The sequence below is a fragment of the Tyto alba genome, unplaced genomic scaffold (genome assembly GCF_018691265.1).
Source record: "Tyto alba isolate M040663 unplaced genomic scaffold, T.alba_DEE_v4.0 Super-Scaffold_1000006, whole genome shotgun sequence".
In the NCBI taxonomy this organism is placed as follows: domain Eukaryota; kingdom Metazoa; phylum Chordata; class Aves; order Strigiformes; family Tytonidae; genus Tyto; species Tyto alba.
Window position 1 is genome coordinate 33017918 of NW_024881272.1, and position 24262 is coordinate 33042179.

At 35.8% G+C, this 24262-nt stretch overlaps 1 protein-coding gene across 3 annotated transcripts in view; it reads left to right on the plus strand.

Annotated features, from left to right (window-relative positions):
* Nucleotides 1-23889, plus strand: part of EFCAB7 (EF-hand calcium binding domain 7) — a 28342-nt gene extending 4453 nt beyond the window's left edge. For 2 of the 3 annotated variants that reach the window (XM_042785460.1, XM_033008747.2), the window contains exons 4-15: nucleotides 2170-2381; nucleotides 4784-4870; nucleotides 5694-5889; nucleotides 6967-7091; nucleotides 10923-11064; nucleotides 13033-13142; nucleotides 14099-14256; nucleotides 14458-14591; nucleotides 16703-16851; nucleotides 18720-18929; nucleotides 21529-21636; nucleotides 22724-23355. In XM_042785460.1, the coding sequence (XP_042641394.1) occupies nucleotides 2170-2381; nucleotides 4784-4870; nucleotides 5694-5889; nucleotides 6967-7091; nucleotides 10923-11064; nucleotides 13033-13142; nucleotides 14099-14256; nucleotides 14458-14591; nucleotides 16703-16851; nucleotides 18720-18929; nucleotides 21529-21636; nucleotides 22724-22798 (1706 nt within the window). In that variant the 3' untranslated portion in view covers nucleotides 22799-23355. Of the gene's footprint in view, nucleotides 1-2169; nucleotides 2382-4783; nucleotides 4871-5693; nucleotides 5890-6966; nucleotides 7092-10922; nucleotides 11065-13032; nucleotides 13143-14098; nucleotides 14257-14457; nucleotides 14592-16702; nucleotides 16852-18719; nucleotides 18930-21528; nucleotides 21637-22723 lie in introns of all 3 variants that reach the window. The other variant, XM_033008748.2, reaches the window with a different exon arrangement.
* Nucleotides 23890-24262: the final 373 nt, after the last annotated feature.

Genomic DNA, 24262 nt, shown 5'->3' on the forward strand with positions numbered 1-24262 from the left:
AGCTTTCTCAGCTTCAATAAAAGTGCCTTTATAACATCCTAATGATAGTTTTGGATAATCTGGATTTGAAAATAGGAGTGGTGTGAATAAATGTAATTTCTTTTATGTATGCTCTGGCTTTCATCTCTGTCCATATGCCACTTTGCTACATAGAAAGTGTTTGGGCATTTTGGTTTCAAGGTCAACTCAGAAAGGGCAATTAGTTGCCCAGGCTCCCAGTCTTTTCAGAGATATTTAAAAACGTCTTTTAAAATTTGCAAGCTTTGAGAATTATTACAGACTTGTATTGCAACTTAAGTAAATTCTGGCATTTATCAAATGAGTAGTGGCGGTGCTTAAGCATCTCTTGTTGCGTGATGTTTGGCTAATATTCTAAACTGTAAAATATTCACTGAGAGATTGGCCTTGTGAAATTTTATTTGTAAGAGTTTTACTTATTCACAGATAGTAGCTTCATTTCCTGTGTTGTAATATTACTTAAGATATTTAGCAGAATCAGTCTGTAAAGAAGTATAAATAAAAGGTGCGGTCTAATTGAACTTTCAAAAATACAAACTTGAGAGTCATGTAGGATATGGCAAGTGCTGATCTCCCTGGATATATAAAAATACAGAATTGTTGTATATTTAAAGGATAGTCTGTTAAATGTAAGTGAATACTGTGCCGTATTGACATTCCAGGGAACTTGGCTATCCACGTAAACAAACACACAGAATAACTGCCCTTCCTTGGCTGACCTTGACATCCTTAAACAATTACTATGTGCCCAAGCGTTGTGTGGATAAAGATGTAAGCTTTGCTGTATTCTCCTGACTCCGCTTGTAGAGGTGACGGGGCAGAAATCTTCATTTAGTCCTTGGTATTCAGTCGGAGGTTAGCAACAAAGGTGTCTGGTTTATTTGGTTTGGTTTTATGGTGACACAGTTGCCTACTGAGAACTGTAACGATGCCATCACCTCATTTCACAGGTGCTACTGAGCTGCTCCCAGCTGGTATAGACTTGATCATTGGTCAGCTGGCTAAAAATCAAACTGCCAGCCTAGGTAGAGAATGAAGGATGTCTTGTGTTTCCCTAAAAAACTTAATTAGATGGGAAGATAGAAAAGCATCCCTCCAGTTTCAGATAGACTGTGCATTTGAATTTAATTTCAGTTTAACATAATACCTTCTTCACACTGGAAACTGGTAAAAGGATGTTTTCAGTAAAGACTTTTAAGAGGCTAACTAGATCCAGCAAATTGATTTTGAAGAATGCCAGGTGTAGGAGCAGCAGGACTGTTTGCACGTATGGTATTGGCTGTTGGCCTTAACAATATATGTCTGTCAGTATGGTTTTTCCTTTACATTTGAAATTCTTATTGTGTAATTTGAATTGATAAGTTCAAATGTATAGATGTAACAAAATATTGTTTAAGATAAATTCTACACTAGATCTCAGTTTTTGGCAAAGTAAGTGGAAAGACATGGATCTCAGTAGAAACGGGATCTAATAATGTGCAAGCTTACAAATAATAGGTTCTTGATATTAAGGCAGGGGATATAAACACTGGGCTGAATTTTACACTTGTCACTTGACGAGACTGTCTTTGAATTCACGGATATTTTGCTTAATTAATGGTTTGAACCCGTTAACTTTCTTTAAGGGAGACGTCCCATTGAGTTAGTAGAACAGTGCACATGAGTAAGTGGAAGCTGCAGATCAGAGCCTTTAAGCAAAATAATTCCTATGATACTGTTGTGTTATGAAGTGTCACAGACGGCTTCTTCCTTTTTCTGTAGAAGAAAGTGGGTGTGATTCTCAGCAGTGGGGCATATGTCATCACTGTGCTGGATCCTAGTTCATGAGGGATGATCTAGGACTCCCAGCACTGCCTGTTTGATGACTCCTTTCAAAAGAAAATGTGAGTGAACTTATCTGCCCCTCAGGCTGCTTGAAACTGTGTGGTACAAACCGCAGAATTCAAGGCCAGGGAAGGTCACAGTCAGTATGTATCAGTAGAATACAGGACTGAGACTATAAGCAAAACTGTCCTTCAGAACTGCTTCTCCCTTGGATTGATTTGGTTTAAAAAAAAAAGTCTGAAAATGAAAAGTGATTAAAGGATGTTTTGAGAAAACTTCTTTACTGACACCTGGAATATATAGTTAATGTTGTGTTTTATTGTTCAGTACTTCAACAGGCTGGAAGAAATCCATCTCAGAAGACAGTTAATAAATATTGGACTTCACAAACGACTACACTGAATTTTGATGATTTTTGTACTATTTTAAAAAAAGAAAAACCAGCTACAAAAACTGAACTGCTCGAAGCATTTAGAAAAATAGACACAAATAACACTGGATATATTTTACACGATGAACTTTATAAAATTCTTACAATGGTAAGTATCAGTAGAAAATTATCCATCTTTAACTATTGGTAGAGATTTTGGAAATTACATGGTAAATCTGTTCTGAATGTGTAAACACATATTTCTGATCAAAGGAATCAAGAACTGATTCATGTTTTTTTTGTTTTTTTGGTTTTTTGTTTTAAATTTTATGTCTGATTTTCTGTGGTTATCTGATCTTTCTTCCATTTTTCCCCCTTACAGTTGACAACCTGTCTCTCCTTTTCAGCTATTATGCCTTGAAGGTGGAAGCTGTCAGAAAAAAATATTTTTCATACTTTCACTTTTGTTGAAACCCTGCCTATATGGCAGTGGAGCAACAGAAAGGGAAGCACATGCCTCTGCCTTGGTTCAGGTAGTGCAAATGCCTCTATCCTCTACAGAGCCCCTCTGCAGCCCTTTGGGGTTATGAACTTCTACCAAGATAATTAATAACATACCTTTGCTGTTCTCCTCTCACAAGTTGTTGTCTAAATATGTTCAGATACAAAGTTAAAAAATAATATTTTGATGTTACACAAAATATTAGTCAGTGCTTTAGTTTTATCACAGCTATGATGTTCTGTCACACCAGTGACTTCACTGGATCTTATAGTTAGTTCATTGGGGTCTTAAAATAAACCATGCTAGGGTAAGTCAATACTTTTGTTAGAGATTATGAATTATCAACCCAAAGCACGCAAATGTCATAAGACCCACCTGACATGTCATTAATATGACTTAATGATATTCAAAAATATCTGGTACTTCTTATTTAGCTGCTGAACTGCCACCGTATTTTAGGTTTCATTGTATAATCTGAAAGGATAGAAAAGATTTTTTTTTTTAAATAGCAGCTGAGATTTTTATGATGATACGAAATTGTAGGAGATGGAACCTTAAAGAAAACACTAGCCAAGAGTATATTAGAACGATGAGCATTGACAAGGTTAACATCCAAGTCTTCTGAGGATCTGCAAAAGCAAGCAAACGAAACCCCTGAAACAGAACAGTCTTCCAAGTTGGTATAGAGCTGGTGCTCTGTCTCTAAACTACATAGATGTATGTCACAGATAATTACAATGATTTTCTTTCTCTGTTCCGTCAGGTTTTTTGCTCTGTACAGCCAAAAAAACCCCCTTCATTGTAAAAGCTGATCATCTTGCACAGCACAAACACTCGGGAGCAGTAACAATTAAAAATGGACTAGTAGCAGAATTCTAGTAGAGAATAAAACAATTAAAAAGTGAGAATAATACAATTTTAAGCAATCATAGAGGAGAGCAAACTGGGACAGAAGGAACAAACAATTTACATACTATGTTGTGTTTGAATCAATAAAACAAAATTATTTACTTCAAACATTGTGGCAGAACTTTCAATCCTCATTCTGCATGAACAAAAAGATATAGCTGCAATTGTAAGGAAATACTCTTTGTATAACAAAAAAGAGAAGTAACAGATGTCGAGTGCTACTGCAGTTATGCCATGAAGAGCTATAAAGTCTGTATTGTTACATAAAGTTAGGGCATTGCTTTATATAGACCCACAGTGTAGAACGGCTGCAGGTGCCGTTCAAAGAGGAAAGGATCAGGATTTGATCTGTGGCAATCCAGTGTAGCTCTGAAACCATATGTCCACATCACATGTTTACCAACAATGAAGTTTGCATGAGTTTTCAGTCCCAACATTGTACCTTGCATCTATAGATGAAAAGTGATATGAAATAGATTTCTGTACAGCAATCATATATTGCTGTGTTTATTTATATATATATATATATATATATATATATATAAGGAAATGCTGGAGGACCTTGTGGAAGACATACTTTCTTCCTGAGAGATGTACCTTGTGTCCACACTGCAAGTGGGGCACTCAGGATGGTGTTCTGACATGCAATCCAGACTTGCTTCCAAAAGGTGAGGAATTGCTTTGGCTTCACACTAATGATTCCAAGTAGAGATAGGTGCAAGGCAAATTCAAGACTGGAATAACCCTTCTAGTAAACTGAATTGCAAATGTAGACAGGTATAATAGGATATATAAAGAAAATAAATGAAACTAACCATCATGAAGTTAGCTCTTGGTTGTTACCATGCTACAATGTAATTAAGAATGACTGACAGCTGGGATTCCCCAGATTATGGAAGATTTTCTGAAATGGATGTGTCATTCATGGTAAATTTCCAGAAGACACCACAAAATTGCATGAACTAGTGCAATTCATCTGTTCAGTATTGAGCAGCGTTGTAGGTACATGATTCAGATCAGAATCCATTTAAATATATTGCAAGATAAGATTCCCTGGAAGGACATTAAAAGAGTCTTTCTTTGTGTTTTTATTAAATGTGTGCTGGAGGTGAACAGCATTCTTGATTAGGAACCCAAATTGAGGTTGTTTTTTATTGCAGAGAGGTGAAAGAATGACTCAAGATGAAGTGAGTACCATTATTAAACAAGCTGATTTTAACTGCCATGGCAAACTTGACTACAACAAGGTATGGCAAACTGTGCTATTATTTGTTCTTGTGTTATTGGCTTGATATTATTGACAGTATTAGCATTATCAAACACAATACATGCTGCCTCCATGTGTTGGTCTATTCATGACCTTACTGCAGGCCCCACCCCAGCTGCCTGCGTACTGGAACATGGGCTGGTATATATTTTTGTTTCCCACACTTTATCCTACAACATAGGGCCCTGGCTATTGTCCTTGACAAGGTCACTTGCTGCAAGTGAACTTAAAGTGTTAGGCAGAGCCTAATAGTTAGGATGAAGCCTAACAGCATGTGTGAAGATAAGAGTGAAAGGAATGGCAGGATAAAGATGGCAGTTGACAGCAAGCTTAGTTAATCAGTAGGAGTTGCTTCGTCTGTGACATTTCATAATTTCATTTCATAATTTCTTGTGTGAGGGATATTATTGTATATGTTGAACATATAATTTTCAAGATGCTGAACAAACAGTCCGAAAGATTTGTACATCAATATAGTTTCATAAGAGAAAAAATAACCCCCCCTATTAAAATCATATGTTAAAAAAAAGTCTTCAAGTATCTAGAAATAAATATGAATCACCTCTTGGGTTGAAAGTTGCACTTAATTTTCATACAATATTGGACCTCCTTGTTGAATCGTGGCTCCATTTTACTGTGTCATTGAGTGGTTGCTCTGATTAATGAAAATGAAAATTAATATTGCGCTTTGAGAGAAAATGCATTGCTTCTATTGACCTGTCCTTTTCTTACTAATGTTACGTTTTAATCCTTAAAACTGTGAGAAACAATGTTTCACTTAAATTACTTTTCTTTATCTAAAGTTTTGTGACTTATACATGACAACCAGTGAGCAGTGCTGCAAGACTGCACGGCAGAAACTGGAAGTTGATAGCCGATTGAGGCAACAGCAGTTTGGAAGTCAAGCTGAAACTTCCTCTGAAGGGATCACACCGCCAGTGTCAAAACCATCACCAAGAATCTCAGGGAAAACTGATCACAAACTAGCACCATCAAAAGGTATTGATATTTCATATTTGGAGTTTTCATTCTGCTGGAGTTCATGCTCTGGGTCAATGAAGAGTTGAGTCTTTATTTAATTTTTCTCAGGTTAGTGAAGATGTTATTGACTAATATAAATTTCTACTGTGGCAACTGTATAAATGTCTCAGTTGAATATCTGACCTCCATGTTCAAATGGACTTTGGCTGCATCTATGATCTGAAGCTCTCAATTCTTAAGGGTGAATTTAATTGACTCTCATGTGACACAGACCAGAGGGAAGAGAGAAAATGAATGCTCAGATGTTGCAACACAGCAAGTTATTTATTTCCTTCCCAGATCAGCGATGAAACCTTAAACATTTATCAATAAGCAGTCTGTTTGTTTCAATTATCGAGGCTGCTTTTCAAGCACAATCAATTTGAGAGTTTAATGTTCTTCCTGAAGTTACAAAGATACTTAAAAACCTTCCCAAACTGGAAAAAGACCACAGGATAACAGACAGCAAAGGGACCATGTATGAAATATTCTCACGTAGTGTGCACTGTTTAAGTTGCTTCAATTCTAGGCAACACTGAAGAGGTGCAAAGATGACGAAAGAGTGATGAAGACTGAGTTTATGTAGCTAAATCAACAGTTGTCTTAGCAGAGTTGCCCTAACATAAGGAACCAGAAAGTAAAAGGTTGGAAGTAATTGCATGGGGCAGATGTGCCATCTGGCAGGGAAGCTACATTGTCCTGGCAAGAAATAACTTTAAATTAGGAGCAGGTTAAACCTATCCACTTAGGACAGACTTACCTTGATTCCAGTGTAAATGGATTCATGTGGTAACAACTTCTTGCCCTTCAGGCAGATTTGGCTCCAAGGTTCTGCCATGGTATGCCCATTCACCTGGGATGTACAGTCAGAGAGGTAAAGATGTTTGGCTAATGAATTATTAAATATTACATAATTATAAGGGAAGTCAGCTCATCTGATTGAAGTTCTTGTCATCCAGTTTTTCTCTATGTGCCTATAAATGTAAGGCTTTATGGTAAATTCCACGAGGAGTGGGTTGAAATAATGTAATTGTAACTGAATATCTATGTTTATAGGAGATAGCAGAACTCCTTCAAGACCCTCATCAGCTCAAAATTGCAAAGCATCCATTTCTACCACTCTTAGCATGGGTGCCAGCAGCAACAGAAACACAAAGCTAATTGAGCCAGACACAATGAAGGTATGTAAGCTAGTCCTATTGAAATTATGCTGTTTTCCTCTAGGCACATATGTTATTGCATTTTAAATCGGAAACCGTTTTTCTCTGATTTTTAGCTTATGTTTTATTAATAGTTTGTCAAGGGCAGCTATAAACTACTGAGAGGTTTCTTGCTACATATTATTGTTAACATTTTTATATACTGTTGGTTTTGCTGACATCTAGTTATTGAAAATAATTTTTCAGGTGTGAAGGTTTAATAGAACAAAGTGTGTTTTTTATAAATGAAACCACTGTTGGATAAAATGTTTAATGACTTTTTGAGAAATTTAAAATTTAATAATTTATTAGGTTGGTGAGAACTTTAAATGCTTAAGTAGTCTGAAAGACTGTGTATCATAAACCTTTATATGAAAGGTAATTGAAAATAAATAACAGTTCTGTGAGCATATTCAGTTTGTTGGGCATTACTTTGTAAAAATATGCTGTAGCCTGAAAATAGTGATTTTTAGTTAGACTAATATGTTCTATCAGTATTTTCTTTTAAATAAATCACTCATTCAATATAAATTCCTGTGGGAGAAAGACAACAAAGTCACTTCGCTAAGTCAATATTTGTAGAGTGTTAATATTGATCTTTTTCCTTTGTTTTCCCTTTCTTGACTGAACCTTTACTAGTTTTCTTTCAACAGAAAATAATAGCTGTAGAAATATAAAACATTAACTGGAAACTGCTAGGATACATTAAAAATGTGCACCTTGAGACTCCTGTATAAAAGGGAAAAAATGGTTATGACCACATAGTATAACTGCTGCTAGAAAACGGAACTGATTGTTCTCATGAGTTACATTTTTGTTTCAAATAACAACTCTGTATTTGTTATTGAACTCTGAAGTCCTTTATATCTTCGACATTTCTATACAGTGACATTTGTTCTATATTAAAATTTAAAAACATAATCTCAAAGGAATTTTTTGCAGTCTGTTTAGGTATGTGGACCTCCATGCAATTTAACCTGCAATTTCACCTTGTTCAAACATGATATGTAGTATATAAAACCATTGCACAGTTTCCCAATATTGGATTCCTCTTTCTTTGTACAAGCTAGTAAGAACTGGCTGAAAAAAAAAAACAGCTGCAGATATCAATTACTCTTGATTAGTAGCGTACAAAATCTGAAATCAATCAATAAACATGAAAAGGTGTAAGTAGAACTACTAATTTTTTTTTAACTCTATTAAGGGCACAATGCAAACTCTGTCAAAATCAATGAATAAATACACAGTGATTCATTTGTGGTGTGGATCAGAATCTAGCACCCAAAAATTCTTCTAATTTATATTTAGAAATTTTTTTTTTCTGCAGCTCACCTGTCTTTTTGGGACAGTAAGAAAATATTGCCATCATGAGGTTGGACCAATGCCAACTTTACATTTCTGCCAGAAGAAAACAGTGGAAGTCAAAACATGGTGAATGTCTAAATTAAAAAACCCTTAGAAAACATGGAATGTGTTTATAGGACATTCTTCCACATGTTTTCTTTTTGCCAGTAGAGTTTTGTGACATGTTCAATGACATTTAAATAAATTTGGGGAGGAAAAAATAGATGGTTACAGAAGTGCTACAGATGTGCATAAGCAACATGCTGACCTGTTGGGCTTCAACTGTAGATGAATCACAGTTCATTAGAGGATGGGTAATGGAGATCTGAAATTTCTGCAAAGAATTCTTTGTGTTGGTTTTAGTCAAGATTGAAAGACGTTAACAAAAACCAGCAAGCAGTGTTTCATGTTCTAAAATCTCCTTTCTGCATTGGGTAGCTAAATTATCCCTGCTAAGGAGTCTTACATTTGCATTCTGCTCTACTGAAGTCAGTGAAAGACCTGTACACACAGTGGGTAGCAAAGAAAATACCTGAGAAAAAGTCTGTTTCCTGAAAGAAAGTTATATGCTCCCACTCATACCTGTGAAGTAGCCTCATGTGATTGAACTAGCGAGACTTTTTCTGTGTGTATGGAAGAGGTTTGTACAAGACAAAGCGTTGAACTGAAGTTACTTGCTTTAATCATGGGAACAATTCCTCTCACAAACATTGCTTTTTATTTAGAATTATACGTGAGTGTGTGAACTAGTCAATAATGACTTAAATTGTAATAGCAGCAGAATGCATTATTTGGGCAGTGACCAGCACTGGTAGTGCCTAACGTTTCTTTCTGATTAACATTTCTAATAAAAACATTTCCTGCTACGTTAGCTATTATTTGACAACTTTTTTTATGCTTTGAAGTGACGTACTAAAATCAAACCAGAAAATAATCTTTTAGCTTCCCAAACTTACATACCTGTTTGCAATCTGACCTGGATAATTTAGAGAATATAGCACCACCTTACGCTCTCTGCGAGAATAACAGTTTAGTATTTGATTCCTACAGCATTGTCAAACTTTTGCTTACTGTTCCTCACATCTTAACCTGCACATTGCTCCTTGAGATGTTTTCCCTGCTTACTTGGATTGTTTGATGTCCCTGTTGTAACAATGTCCATCTGAATGCAAAACTGCAAAAAAGGTAGTCTTTCATCTGAAATAACAACTAGAAAATGGAAGGTAAATGAAGAGGACAAAGTTACTCTCCATGGGCTATCTGGGAGATGATGGTTTGAAGACCACTGCCATAGGGAGAAAGGGGGGAATAGAACGTGGCTGTTGGAGTAAGTTTTGAAGGTGAAAATTGTCACAGTACCTTTTTGAATAGTTACAGCACATTTGGACTGCTGTTTAAATTTACATTATGCACTTTTATTTCTCAAAGAACAGACATATTGCTTCACTAGCAAACCTTTTGACTTTGATCTTTTTGAAATGTCGTTAATTTTTCAAACAGCTTTGTAAGGTATTAAGCTTAGAGACTAAATAAGCTAACAACCAGTTATGTCAGCCGTGTCAAATTTTAAGGAAAAATCTTGATTTACTGCAAATGGACCTTAGACGAAGTGAAGAGTCATGTAAGTACTGGTATAAAGAGTTGAATTGAAAGATTCCTTCTGCTAGGCTCCATTCCAAAACATTATCTTCCATTGCTAGGGAGGTGACTAGAAATCACGGACTTAATCCAGACCAGGGAAGGCAAATCAAGAATGTATTCCATTTGTCAAGGCTTGCAATATGTCTGTAAGGACTTTATTTTTATTTTTATTTTGCTAAAGAAATATCATTCAAATGATATTTGAAAATAAAAATTGGGATTTGCTGTTTACAAAAAAAAATAAAAAATTTGAAGCATGTAGCTATTTTAGCATCTCGGCAAAACCATGGCTTCTCTAGGAACCGTATTATTCACAAATACAGCAGTTTTCAGTTTATGTCTTTCCAACAGCTTTGACAGAATTTAAGAACAACCACTTAGTTTCACCAGTACTTGTGTCTGTGATTTGTCTGAGCAAATATTTCCTCGTTGTCCAGCTAATCAGTTATGTTCTTTGCTTGATTGGCCGGATGGAACAAATATAGGAAAATTCCAGCCTTTCAGTGGTAAGTCACACAGTTCAGAGAATTTAACGAGTTCAGTTTGATTCTTCATGGCAATTCAAATTTCATTTCAACTATTTCAGCACTGGGGCAATCTGTACGTTTTTGAAGCATTTTCACAAGTGAAACAATGTTACTAACTTCTCTGCAAAAATTGACTACAAAGAGGACTATTTGAGAAAATCAATTAAATAAAAAAGGAGTGGAAGATCAGTTCTGTATCTTGTGCTGTATTTTATGCAGGCTTTATTAAATCATCAAATTAATATATTTCAGAGATGACGCTTTTATCTTAATCAAAGATCAATATTTGCTTGGTTTCCAGGAGTGGCACTGTGCACAATCCAAAGGATGCTTCTACTTAGAAGAAGATGGTGAAATCATTAGTCACAAGTACAAGTTGCACTTACCTCAAAGGTCTACAGTATGTATTACCATCAAGCCTTTAAACATTCGTCAGGTAGAAGGTAAATGTATTTGCATTTCTTTGGAGAATTTTCCTCTATAAAAAATATTTTCTCATCTGCTGATACATCTCTCCCTTTCTCATTTGCAATATTTTGCAATATTGCGATATAGTGATACTTTTCTCTGTTGACAGAATCCTATTAAATCTATAACTTAACTTTTCACACTATATTTTCTGCTTAGTCATTTTGTGCTCACTGCCTGGGCAGTGAAAATCAGCTAAGGCCATTATCTTCTCCCTTTAGTCAGCCAACTGCTTAGATTATTTTTGTCCATAGATTTGTGAAGTTTCTTATTACGAAATTCAAATGTTAGCACTCTGCAGCAGCGTTAATGTACTTTGTGGGAAACAACAATATAAAATTCAGTGAATATTGTATTCTCCACCTCAAATACTTTTGTAAATACTTAAAATAGGCTATGGCTTTTGATGGCAGTACAGTATCTTGATGTTTTAATTATGAATCTTGTCTGAGGGATTTATAGCTTAGTTTGCCTGTTTTTTCATCTTAAGAGTGAAACCCAGCGTTAGAGCCACCTGACATTAGACAGCCTTTGTCCTCCTTTTTTCCAAATGCTTTTGGCTTTGTTCTCTTCAGTGATTTACCAAGGAGCTTCATCTAGTTGCTACATTGGAATTCTTTTTTCCCCCCAAGTAGATTATTTCCTCTTTAATCCTGTGAAACAGGAGCCATTAGATCCCAGAGATGTTTTAGAGTCATCTGGACTGGCTGTTGTGCTACAGGTTGGTAATTGATTCTGATTGAGGTTGGTAATAAAAACTTCACTGCAAATAACTGACAGAAAGTAATAATTCTCCAATTACTACCTGGCTGAAATGGGAAGCTGATAAACAAATTTCAGATGGTGAGGAAACATGGTCCAATACAAACTGTGTGAGTAACAGAGTGTTTTAGTGTTCTGCTCATAACTTTTCCTTTTTCCTGTGGCACCCTCTTAAACTGTGCCTTAGAATAATTCTGCTGCAGGCTTGTCCAGACACTCTGTGTAACCAAAAGAGTACTTACTTGTCTTTTGTAAAAATATTTCTACTTTTGCGCAACACTATTGTCCTGTATATAGGAATATCTTTGTGTTTTGTTGTGAAGAGGAAGGCATAATATTGGTATGTAAGGAAAGGATTCATGTTAGCAGAGCAATTACCTTTTTACGAGAAATCAAAAATATTTTCAAACTTTCAACAAAGTTGTGTGCCATGTGGCCATTCTTTAGTATTCTTGACTCCTTACTGTAGAAAAACTAGCCCCTTGCATTCATTGGTTTGTTTTGGTCTGATTAACTTGAAGACCACTTAATAGCTCATTGATTAATTGTCTTTAGGAACTGAGCAGCTTTAAGAAACCTGAGAGATTCAAACAGCGTCTATTCAATGTATGTAAGACTAAGACTCCATTCCAATCCAACCCAAGACAAACATTATCATACATGATGCCATGTAGGGGCATCTTGCTATTTAAATCTTAAAAATGTTTGAAACGTATACTTCTGAGATTTACTTCTTCTGCTGTCCCTAGCTTTTGCACGTAATCTAGCTTTCCGGTCATATTTTACAGAGCATCAGAAGAGAATATGATATAATTTTGCTAACATCCTTAATTGAAAATGTCTAGGAGCCTTCGTATAAAGAAAAGTAGTAAATAATTATGTTGTATTAATGGTAGAAAATAATTAAAATAGCTCCTTAACTACCAAAGGTTTTAGTATTAGAATTATTAATAGTAATCATTATTTGTAAGACAGTCACAAGACTTGGAAAAATGTATCTTATTGGCCTAAATAGAAAGGAAATCCTGATAGCACAGAATGATTATTTTTGTTTTTCCATCTTATATTAACAGGAATCAATGTAATAAATACCATGGAAATATCTACTTTGGGATTCAAAGAAAAAACAATTTTGTGCCATTATTAAATGTCTTTGGGAATATTGTTTGGTTTTTTTTTAGGAAAAACTTGTCAATGGTTGTCAGTGGATACAGCTTTGTATATTCTGAAGGAAAACGAAACCCAAGAAAATCTACAGCTTGTGAGTTTTACTGAACAACAAAACAAAGAGGTTAGATTTTTTTTCTTTGTTTTCTTATTTTAACTATTATCTCTTTAGTGTATGTGTTAATGCTACATGGGTGAGTTCCCATGTGTTTGGAAAGAATTCAAACTGTACCTAATCAGACTAGATGAGAAAAGAAGCACTTGTACTGTGTGTGATCCCTTTCAAAATTGGCAAAATTTATGTAAGGTAAGATGTAATACTGTCTTAGTTATGCCCTTTGCATGGGTTGAACTGCAAGTCACGTGTGTGGAAGTTTAATGAAATTCTTGGGAGGACCATATTACCATGTGGTGTGTTGGAGGTCTTGCTGAGTTGTTGGTTATCTGTATAGATACTCTGTTGAAGCGCACTTGTATTCCTGCACCTTCAAAAACAAAATTTCAAAGGTAAAATCTGTTAAAATTTCCTTTAGTTTTCTTTCTCCTTGCCATATATATGATTTTGAATTTCCCAGTGCACAGAATAGTCTTATCCTGTGGCAGAAATAAGGGAGGAGAAATGGCAGCATCAACTTACTTCCCCCTTCCAAGCTGCAGGTAACTCAGCCTGCTTAAACCCTAAGTCACTTGTGGCTTTTTACATATGAAGTTTTTGTTGCTAGTTTAAACAAAGCTGATAAATCAGGGAGAAAATTAAAATCTCAATGGGTTTTGTCAGCCTGCTTCTGGCTGCTTTTGTTTTAAAGTTTAAAAATTAAAGAGTGTTACAAATGTGAAAAATGACAGGACCGTTATTAGACATTTTTAGTAATGACCATTCTCCCCTCATCTCTGGTCTTGTACGGTTTTCTAACTTTTACTGTAACTATGAGATTCACTAGGTTTTGTGTCTTTAAAATGGCATCTCACTGTAAACATGTTTTTAGTAATGAATCACTTTTATATGAGTATTACTAGTAATAAAGCAAGCTATCATTTGAGAAGTAACTTACAAACTTGTCTGTCTTCCTTTAAGAGTAGATGTTTGGATGGAAAGGGGAGCTTGGATCAGGAGTATATTGGCTGCTCCCATTCACAACAGGCTGCAGGTTGAAGAAGTTAAAAACACAGATGACTGGAGAAGCAACACTGGTATATAGAGGTGAGGATGGAGAACTGGCTCTGACCAAAGAGTTCCGGTGAGTCATATTCCCAAACAGGCACAGTAACTATTGTAAAAGTGTGTGCTCCAAATAGCATCTAGCTTTATGAAAGCTGTATGTTACTAAAGTACTGTTTGTACAGAATATTCTCAAATAGACTGAACAGTTATCAACAATATTATGTGACAGTAAAGGAAACAGAAGTATTTGGAAATGGTTCTGCCTTTTTCATCTTAGAGCTGCTTTATTGGATATATTTGAAACAATTGATTTGGATGGAAATGGCCTTCTGAGTTTGGAGGAATACAATTTCTTTGAACTGAGAACTAGTGGTGAGAAATGTGATGAAGAAGCATGGACTGTATGTAAGGGTAAGTTCATTGCTGTGCTTGATACAACTAATTAGGCTATCAATCTACTTGCAAGCTGTTGTTTATAGCATCCTACTATGTATATAGGATAGAAGAACGGAGTATTTTGTAGCCTATACCAAGAATACATGTAGATATTGTTCTCTTCTCCCTTTGTTTTTTTTTTTTTTCTTTTTCCATTCTCCTGTCCTTTGTTTTGCTTCATTCTGGTTTGTGTGCCACTGACCTTCTGCTGAGAAAATTCTTCCCATTGCTAACTGCAAAGTTCTGTAGGTGAAAGATTTTGTAGCTGCCAAAAACTACAGGTTTTCTAATCATGGATCATATGGTGAATTAAACTGTAACAGATATTCATTTAATCAATCTCCTTTCTGCGGATTAAGCTGACAGTGCTTTCATATCTCATAAAGTGTTGAGAGGGACATTTAATGAGTGTGTATATGAGGCTTTAAAAATGGCATCTAGAACTACGATTGTTCAGAAAATGAGACATTAGAAAATGCCTATTGCGACTATATATTATCTTCAGATGTAAGCAGTTTTTTGTTAAAAGTCTGTCTTTTGAAGGTTCATATATGGTGTGTCAGTTTGTCCGTATTGTGCTATATGACAGCTGTGAGATTCTGAAACTTCCATGAATGAGATAAGGAAGCTGGCAGACAGTTATGACTCTCTCAGCTGTGCTTTGTTTTCTGTCTGCTGATACATCTCACCAGTGTAACTGGACATCTTGGCAGCTTGTAGGAGGAGTGTTGAGCGACAAATGTCAATTTTGAAGAAAAAAGTAATTCTGTGGCATTGCTTTAAGTTTGTAAAGACCTTGAGAATGCACATATTTACCTCATAGCAGTGCTAGAAGAATTCCATCACCAGTGACTGTAGGCTGCTCCAATAATACAGTGCATGAAAGCGGTGGTTTCACAGCATGGATAGTTTAGCTGTAGTGACAAACTGAAAATTTAGAAGCCATTGTATGAAAATTATAAGCTTCTATAACAAATACAGCTTTTCTGCTATTCATGTCTGACATGCCAGTATGGCATATCATTCTGTATTGGCCCATGTCATGTTTGATACAATTCCATTGTAGGCTATGACACGTTATTTAATTTGGGCCAAAATACTTTAGATCAGACAAGTCCTGCTAATTATTTCTCCCCCAAACTCTCTAAGATATTGGAATTTTTCCTAAATGATGAGAGATCATGCAAAAATACTTTTCTATATGTGTGTTTCTTGTCCTTTTCATGTCTGTATATGCTGTTCCACGCTTTATGACTTCGTCAGTGCTATGCCCCTGCGCACTGCTCCCAACATAAGTAGGAAGGGTGTATATGTGTGTGTGAAGTGTGTAAAGAGAGGAAAGAAGAGAATATGGTGAATGTTTTACCAGGTGTCATTAATCAGTCGAAGGGTTCAGATGAATATCATAAATCTTGACAGCAAAGTTCAAGCCATTTATTATAGCATCTGTACCCTTAGATAGATTTATTAAATTGGTAATCCCTTTTTAATAATATATAGTAAAGATTTAGCATTGTTATGAAGATGAGAAAACCATTTTTAAAAATCTCTGACACAAGGACATTTCAATTATGTGTTTGCTGACATTAGAGTGGTCAATCTATGATATTCTATCTAGAGAGGCGTGTTAGGATTACTGGCATTTTATTGCTTTTTAGGAACTGAGTAAATCATTTCTGTATCAAGGACCTCAAGCACTAAGGGTGCTGGCTCCAGCAGACTTTCATTTCCCTTTCCTAATACACCTCATTCTGCAGATCTCAACCACAACAAATACTGCTAGCAAAAAGAAAAAAAAAAAAACAACAATATGAACTCTTCCTCTTTTGAAATCTCACCCTCTTTTGGGTTATACAAGGGGCCAGCTGTTTCTAGTCATCATCCAAAATCCACAGGAAAGCTCTGCAAAGAGCACATATCTGGTCAAGGACATTCTTTCCCAAATAGTATTGCAGAGTCTGAGGCTGCAAGATGGCTCCATCTTTTAAACCTCGTTAATGTAAGTGGGAGTTTGGTTTTGGAAGGATAAAGGGCGTTTGCAGAGAGAACAGATTTTTAAGTGCTACCTTGTATTTCTTTTTAAACAGAGAATTTTGATATGAAGAAGAATGAGCTAACAAGACAAGGATTTATGGATTTGAATCTCATGGAAGCCAATGACCGTGAAGGGGATCCTAGTGACCTCTGGGTGACTTTATTGTCTCTGGGCTACAATAAAGCATTAGAAATGACAGAGGTATGATAGCCATATAGCAAAAATAACTGCTTCACATACAACTTGCTGCACATGTTTAACTGCATTACTGTTTCTGTCTATCACAAATTGATTTCAGTAGGCCAGCGATCCAGTCCAAACACTGCTAATACAGGGTTTACACTGTGACTTTAAGTCATTATGGTATCCTGCTTCTTAGGATAACGCTGGCACTGTTGAAGAGGAAATTTGCCTTTTGCTTTAGAGAAAGCCAGTATCTTGTGGGGTTGTAGAGGAAGGAATCTTGTGTTATACTTTTTGAAAGAATTTGCGCACCTTGCTGGTGGGTAGTGATAAGAAGACAGTGATGGTAAGCTGCAGCCTGTCAGCAAACCTACAAAATGCAGGACTTGCTCTGCTTAAAGTCACTTTCCTGACCCACACCACAACAGAAGTGGATAAGGCTAAGATAACTTTTTTCCCCACATGATTCAGAATTGATAATTTTCAGACATGGCTATTTCTGTTACTGTTGCCTTTCACAACAGTGTCTGAAGGTGTTCAACAAAAATTTTTAATGAAGGGGCTTTGGGTGGCACACTCTCTACTTTACAGGACCAGGGATTATTTCTCTGACGTTTCTGTGTGCTTACAGATTTAAAATTTTTTTTTAATTTTTACAGTAACAGTATAAGTATTGGTGTTAATAGTTCTCACTGAAGAAAGGGGATCTCTTTAATGAAGAGAAAAAAAATATGAAAAATAAAATAAAACATTAAATATGCAGATAATCATTTAAGTTTCATTCCCAAGAAAAGCTGATTTTTAGAATTCATAGTCAGATTATATCATTTCTTTAAGCTTTGTTAAACTAAATCAGGTCAGGGTAGCCACCATATAAAAATATGTCTGTGAAACAGATATGTACAGAACCAAAATACTGAATATGGTTGAGAAACATCAGTTGTCTCTCAGTGAAAATCTTGAGATCATGGTGAATGAGTTCTTCATGATGAGCACTTCATTTCCTGAGTAGGGTTAGCAGAGAAACTACAAAACTGTCTTTCTGCATTTCAGACGTAAGAGGGAGCTATTCTCTAAGAAAGAAGATTTTGGGGATGTTTTTCTCAAGTTAGAAATTTCAAAAAGGTATTTTGTGCCTTATACTAGCTGTGGTTTATGGTTTATGGCTATAGTCTTTGCTGTCCAAATGACAACATAGCTCTCTGAATGCTCTAGTCATTCATCTAAAAACTTACATCTACTTAACTTGTGTCTATAACTTAATCCTTTAATTCCTCGATTTCAGATAATTTAAGAGATTGGTATTTCAGAAGCATTGAGCCTCTAACAAATTAAAGGCAGAACTTGAGAAATCCTAGCGGATTCCAGTAGCCATCTGAAAGAAACTGTGGCACTATTGTTGAGTCTAAGAAAATGCAAACTCCTGGTTGTTACATGTAGAAATCTTAGCCAAGATACTGTAAGAGCAGAGTGCTCAACGCACCATTTCACATATTTGAAATCTGTATGAAGTGGCACAAATAGCGAGAGTGTGACAGGTAAAGGAGACAGATTTATTTCAGACACTGAAAGACATTCATACTTCATCTTAATTCCTGTACGTTTTGCTAACTAAGGAAGGGTTTGCTATGTTGGAGCCAAATGCACCAAATGGCATACTGAGTGTACTGTGACTGACACGAAAAATGTTCATTCGTCCTGAGCTTTCTGTTGGTTTAAAAGATTGCCACAGCTCTCAGTTCTGAATATTTAATATTCAGTGACATACCTATATTTGTGTAATTCTACTTCAGAGCGTATATGAAAATACTCAGGAGCTGTGGATTAAAATTTGAGGGGAAAAACTACAGAAGAAGTGATGATAAAACTGATTTTCTCCATTGCAGGCATGCCCCTTTGTCATTGACATCTATGCAGAAAAATGCAAACCCAGAATTAAAGCCATATATCTAGAGGCAGGGAGCTCTCAACTCAACAGGGCTGTTTGCAAGTCTGTTGTTAATAAAGGAGAGGCCAAAGTAATGGATGGCTGTGAAAACATAATCGTCTATACCTACAAAACAGGCAGGAGAATCACTTCTGTTATTGAAAATAAGGTATGGCATGAGACTTCTGTACAGTACTTTGTGTTAATGTCTATTATTATTGTTCTTCCCTCTTTGCGTCATTTTTGAGAATTACATTTTCTGATACTTCTGATATCAAGTTTCTGTATCTAGTTCACTTAAAAAAAAACAAAAAAGTGCCTGATGCAAAGCTGTTTCTGACATATGACTCAAAAACAGTCTGGATCAGCCTTCTTGGCAGGGACAGCTTATAACAAGGCAAGCAGTTTTAAGTATCATATAGAATCAGAATATTTGTTTGTGTTCACATTCCAGCAATTCAATATTTTGATAATTATTGGAGACATAATACGATCATAGTATCAAACGCTGAGAACAAGAAATACAATTACAGAAGGGCGAAGACTACAGCATTTACACTATTTAATATTTTCAGTGTGTATAAGAAAGTAAAAGAGCAGTGATTTGCATTGATTGTGTTTTAGAAGCTTATTATGGATAATATGGCTAGCAGGTCTACTTTATTACTAATCCAAGTTAACAATTGTAAATCCAAGCAAAAGTGGTTGGTGAGAAGCAGAGATTTTAAACCTTTTTGCACAGATCCTAATGAATGTGCTGTTCATTCTCAGTTTCATTTATATCATGAGCTGTGAGTAAATAAATACAGTGCAGTAAGAGGCTAAACTTAAGATGCTTTAAATCTTGAAAGATCACAGCAAGGAGTATATTTTTAAATGGACAAACATGCAGAAGGGTGTAGGTTGGTGGACTAATATTAGGACTGAATGCTGAGGCTCCTTGGAACTACAGGTTTAGATCTGCACTTCGCCCTTTAGGGTAGATATACTTGAGTTATTTATATGTTTGGGGATATGTCAAAGAAGGAGATGAGGTCTGTACTGAGACAACTGGATGCTCTCTGATTAAAATCACTGACCACTGCCATTTATATAATTCAGGTTTCATAAATACCTCTGTTCTGCGTTGAAGCAAATAGTTGTAGTTCCCTGAAAATCTCATTACAATTTGTAGACTGGAGACTTTTTTGTATTGTAAATGTCTGGAAAGAAATAATAAAAAGGCAGTTTTATGCATCTGTCTTCTTCTAAGCTTCCCATAGTTCAAGCAGTCAGATTATATCTGCAGTTATTGTACTGATTATTTCAATGGAAATAATTGTTTCTTTGTTATTTCTGTAATTAAATTAAGGAAATATGCTGGTTCCTGAGGGATTCCATTTTAGTCTTGCATATGTATTTAATCAGTGGGTAGAAAAAGGTCTCTGTTTTCTAACCTTCCCTAGTCAGGGTGTCAGTTGGGAAGATTAAAAGACCTTGCATGCAGAGCCTCAAATTTCTCAGGGAGTGAGCAGTACCCAGTCTATTGTCTACCCATTTATATGCCAAAATAAATAGTTAATGAGGCATTTCCTATCATCCAAAGCACAAACTTACTATAATATACACTCTGTGCTAGGTGAATGTCTGTGACCTTGTTCCTGTTACCAGAAGTATCTTCCTGTACATCTAATTCTTTTGTTTGCCTTTATCTCACTGCCATGTAGAAATGAGGACTTCATAAAAGTGATGTCAGAGCTGCTAGGTCAAAGTAATAAGCAGCTTAACACTAGACTGTGTTTACATTTCTGCAATGATACCATATTTCAAGAATTACTGTATTTGCACTCTGCTGTTCACAAACCCTTTGTACTGTGAGCACCAGAGATTGCACGCTTTTTTTTTTTTTATTGTAAGGTCAGTCCTTACCAAGCTAACAGTAGCTTCTTTGCTGCATAAAGCCGACTGCATAAGGTAACTGTGTTTCTATTCCATTTCTCAATACAGAGGCTGTTGGATAGCATTGTCTAAGAATCAAACATTTCCCAGTGTCTCTGTCAAATTGAGATTTATCTAGAGACAGCTGAATAGCAGGGTATAGTAGCATGTCCTTAGGTCTTGTGTCTGAGTAATGCCTCGGATAAACTGGTGGTTAAAGAATTTTCTGTTACCCAAGCTTTCAGTTTTATATACTGGATCCTTCTTGCATGGCTTTAGCAAGAGCATCTGTTCTTTAACTGATTATACTTATATTAATTTCATCAAATATTTTTTGAAATGTCTATTAATGAAGACTTCAGAAATGGCCTGTGGGGGATGTTGCAAACAAAAATTTGGCAAGCAACCAGTGACACTTCTCTAGATCACTATCCTAGCCTCTAGTGGTTTTCAGTTCAAGGACTGCCTGAGACAGAAATATTTTCTTTGCACTTAAAATTTAGTATGAATTTGTCCAGTCACCTTTTGAAACCATGTAAACTGTTAGAATCTGTAACATTCTGTGGCAAATAGTTTTGTCACTAAATGGTTATTCCCAAGTCTTTGTAAGTGCTTAAGTTATTTCAACAAGTCTTAAATAACTTTTGACAATGGATCTGGGCTCTGATGATGTTACGGTACATTTGAAACTGTTACTCTTCAAAGAGAATAGACATCAGAATCCTTAAGGCATTTCTATCCCATAAAATAGCAAAGTCAGAGGAAGGAAGACCAATGTGTAGTTGTTACATAAAGAGCAGCCACTTAACCATTAACACTAATGGATTCCTTCATGGTTTTTTCACTTGCAGTCTGAAAACAAAGTAATTATTCATGTCAACAACGAGCAGAGTAAGAACTGCCTAAGTAACAGGGGACTTACTGTTTTTGCTGTGGAAGTGGCACCAAAATCCATGATGGTAAGATTTTTATTGTTTAGCCAACTTAAAATGTAAGCAAAAAGAAAAAAATCATGTGGTACCTTTTAGAGTTTCCTTTTGCAGGTCCTTATCGACATGCTCATTACCAGGATAAGTGGCACCTTCATCACCAGTACAGATCAGATAGAGTTCCTGATATTTCAAAGCTGAACATGTACCTGATGTATCCATGTTTCCCTGTGCAGATTGTGCTAAAGGTCCATAGCTGTTCAGTTTTTCATACATAGGCCTGTTTCAGTTGTCCATTCAATACATGTACCGTTTACTAATATTCTATAATATTATTTTTTTAAGCTCTATTTTCTTTTTTTTTACTTAGAAAATTTTAATCAGTTGTATTGGTGTCTGTGAGAAACAGACCAAGCACATGCTAGTCAGAAACAAAAATATATGTTTTGCACTCCTTATGCACAGTGTGATTTGCAGATGGCTGTTTTTTCTTAAAGTTGGCTTATGGATCATGTTTAGCCACAAGGCAGTTTAATCTGCTGATCCCTCTTCCATAGCTGGGCAGGCTTTAGTGAAAATCCTAAACGAGGGTTCTAAGGGACAGAATGAGATTGAAAATGCATTACAAATGCAGATGATATTTTTCTTCATTCATTTATGAAGGAAATCCAGGTTATATTATTGTAAAAGTATGGTCTCTTTCTTTAAAAGAAGAGGCATCTGAACTATTTTATCTCTCACAGCCTTCCAGTGTAGATGCATTCAAACCTATTGTAAACAGGTACAGTCCCATGACACAGGCAGGGTTGGGGCCTAGTCTGATACTGCTGCTGACACTTTAGATATCTGTATCCTGATCCTGTAAAGTGTTTTACTAATTTTAATTTTGGCTTCATTCAGTATAAACTGTAAGCTCAGTGCCCCTTCTGGATATTCTGCTGTCATGCAATTAAATTTTTTAATACCAGTGGTCATTGTAGATGATGCATGTTCGTCATTTAACGTTAGTGGTATAAGTACTGAAACAGTTCGTTCTGCTTGCATAGCACTTTAGGTAACATACACACAGTTCTCTAATAAACAACTATTTCACCTCTGTTTTCTCTCTTGTATACAGGTTTCGCAGCATGTGATGCCGCTGAATGAGCACGAAGAATGGCTTTATAATTGTGTGCATTCCCTCTTACGTTAAACATTCTAGTTAGAGGGCTGTTTCTTGGCAGCATTCAGACTAAACCAGGAATTTTTTTTGGCAGCTTCTAGACATAGTCTTGTCCTTCTTAAAAAGCTGGCATACACTTACACTTCGCAGAGTTTGATTTGTTAAAGCAAATGAATCACAAGTACTTAACTTATTTCTGGTTTCACACTTCTCCTAATAGCTTTTAAGAAACATGTATAGAGATAGCTTAGGGATGGAATAAGTGTAAGTATATAAAATGCTTTGACAGAGTAGAGTATTCATCACACATGGTCTAATGAAATACACTGGCATGAAAACATTGAGACACAGTAAAAATTAGTGCTGTTCAGTAATATAGCTGACAGTTGTAATATAATTACATTTTATAAGGACTAGTTTCCCTAAATATGCTCTTGTTTTCTATAACGTGTAATGTAGTTCCATTGCATGCTGGAACTGCTTCACTGAGGAAAAACTTACTTTGTTAAATGGGTCTGATGGATTCCAAATTAAACATTCTCACAGTTATGATGTGAGAAGTATAAAGAGGTGGCATTCATGATAAAGGATTTGGTTCTTTCCCTTTCTTTTTTTTTGTCATTTGATGATAATACTCATCTTACACTTGTTCTGAGTAATTACTGCCTGTTTTTTATACTCTTTTATATAAAATAAAGTCTGCCTTTTCATATGCGATAAGGAAATAACATTGTTTGAGGAAAATTAAGGTTTGTCTTGGGCTCTTGACTGTTAACAGCAATTAATTATTTCCAGGGTAGCTGAAACAAGGTGACTGAAGTCCACCAAGTTTAAGCTGCAATAGCAATGAAAACCAGCTTTGAGGTACTACAAATATTCAGCCCATTATGTTTTTCTGGTTCCTCTAAATGTCTGTTAATGTGGAAAAAAATGATGACCCTGGCCACTGGATGCTTAAAAAGTGTCTGAGTTTAAAATAGACATTAAATGTACGTGACCTCATCTGCAAGGGCAGCAAGTAGTCTTGAAAAGCTATATTTATCTGCCAGCAACTCCTGTACACTGCTGTTGCTCTGCTGTAATTGTACCCTGGGCAAGTAAATGTCAGTTACAAAATGAGAGCCCTGCCAGAGCCTGGCTGTGATTTATGCGCTTCAGCAATCTGTGCTCAGGCAAGTTTACTGGTGATCTTTGAGTTTTCTTTTTTTTTTTTTTTTTTTTTTTTTTCTCCCTTCTTATCAAGCACAGGAGATATCATGTTGATTTTCAGAATTGTCTAGAAGAAGTTGTATTAAGAGGCCTTGCAAATATTTGGTAATTTTTAGCAAACGACGGAGCTCTGTAAATGCTGCCTCAGGCAAGGTGTGGATGCATTAGGAGATGCTAGCTCCATCTCTAAGAAGGAGCTGGGAAATAATGAGACACTTTCTGTGCAGACAGTACAAAGCACTCCATTATTTGCATTTCTTTTGTTTATAAAATCAGTCTTGTTAG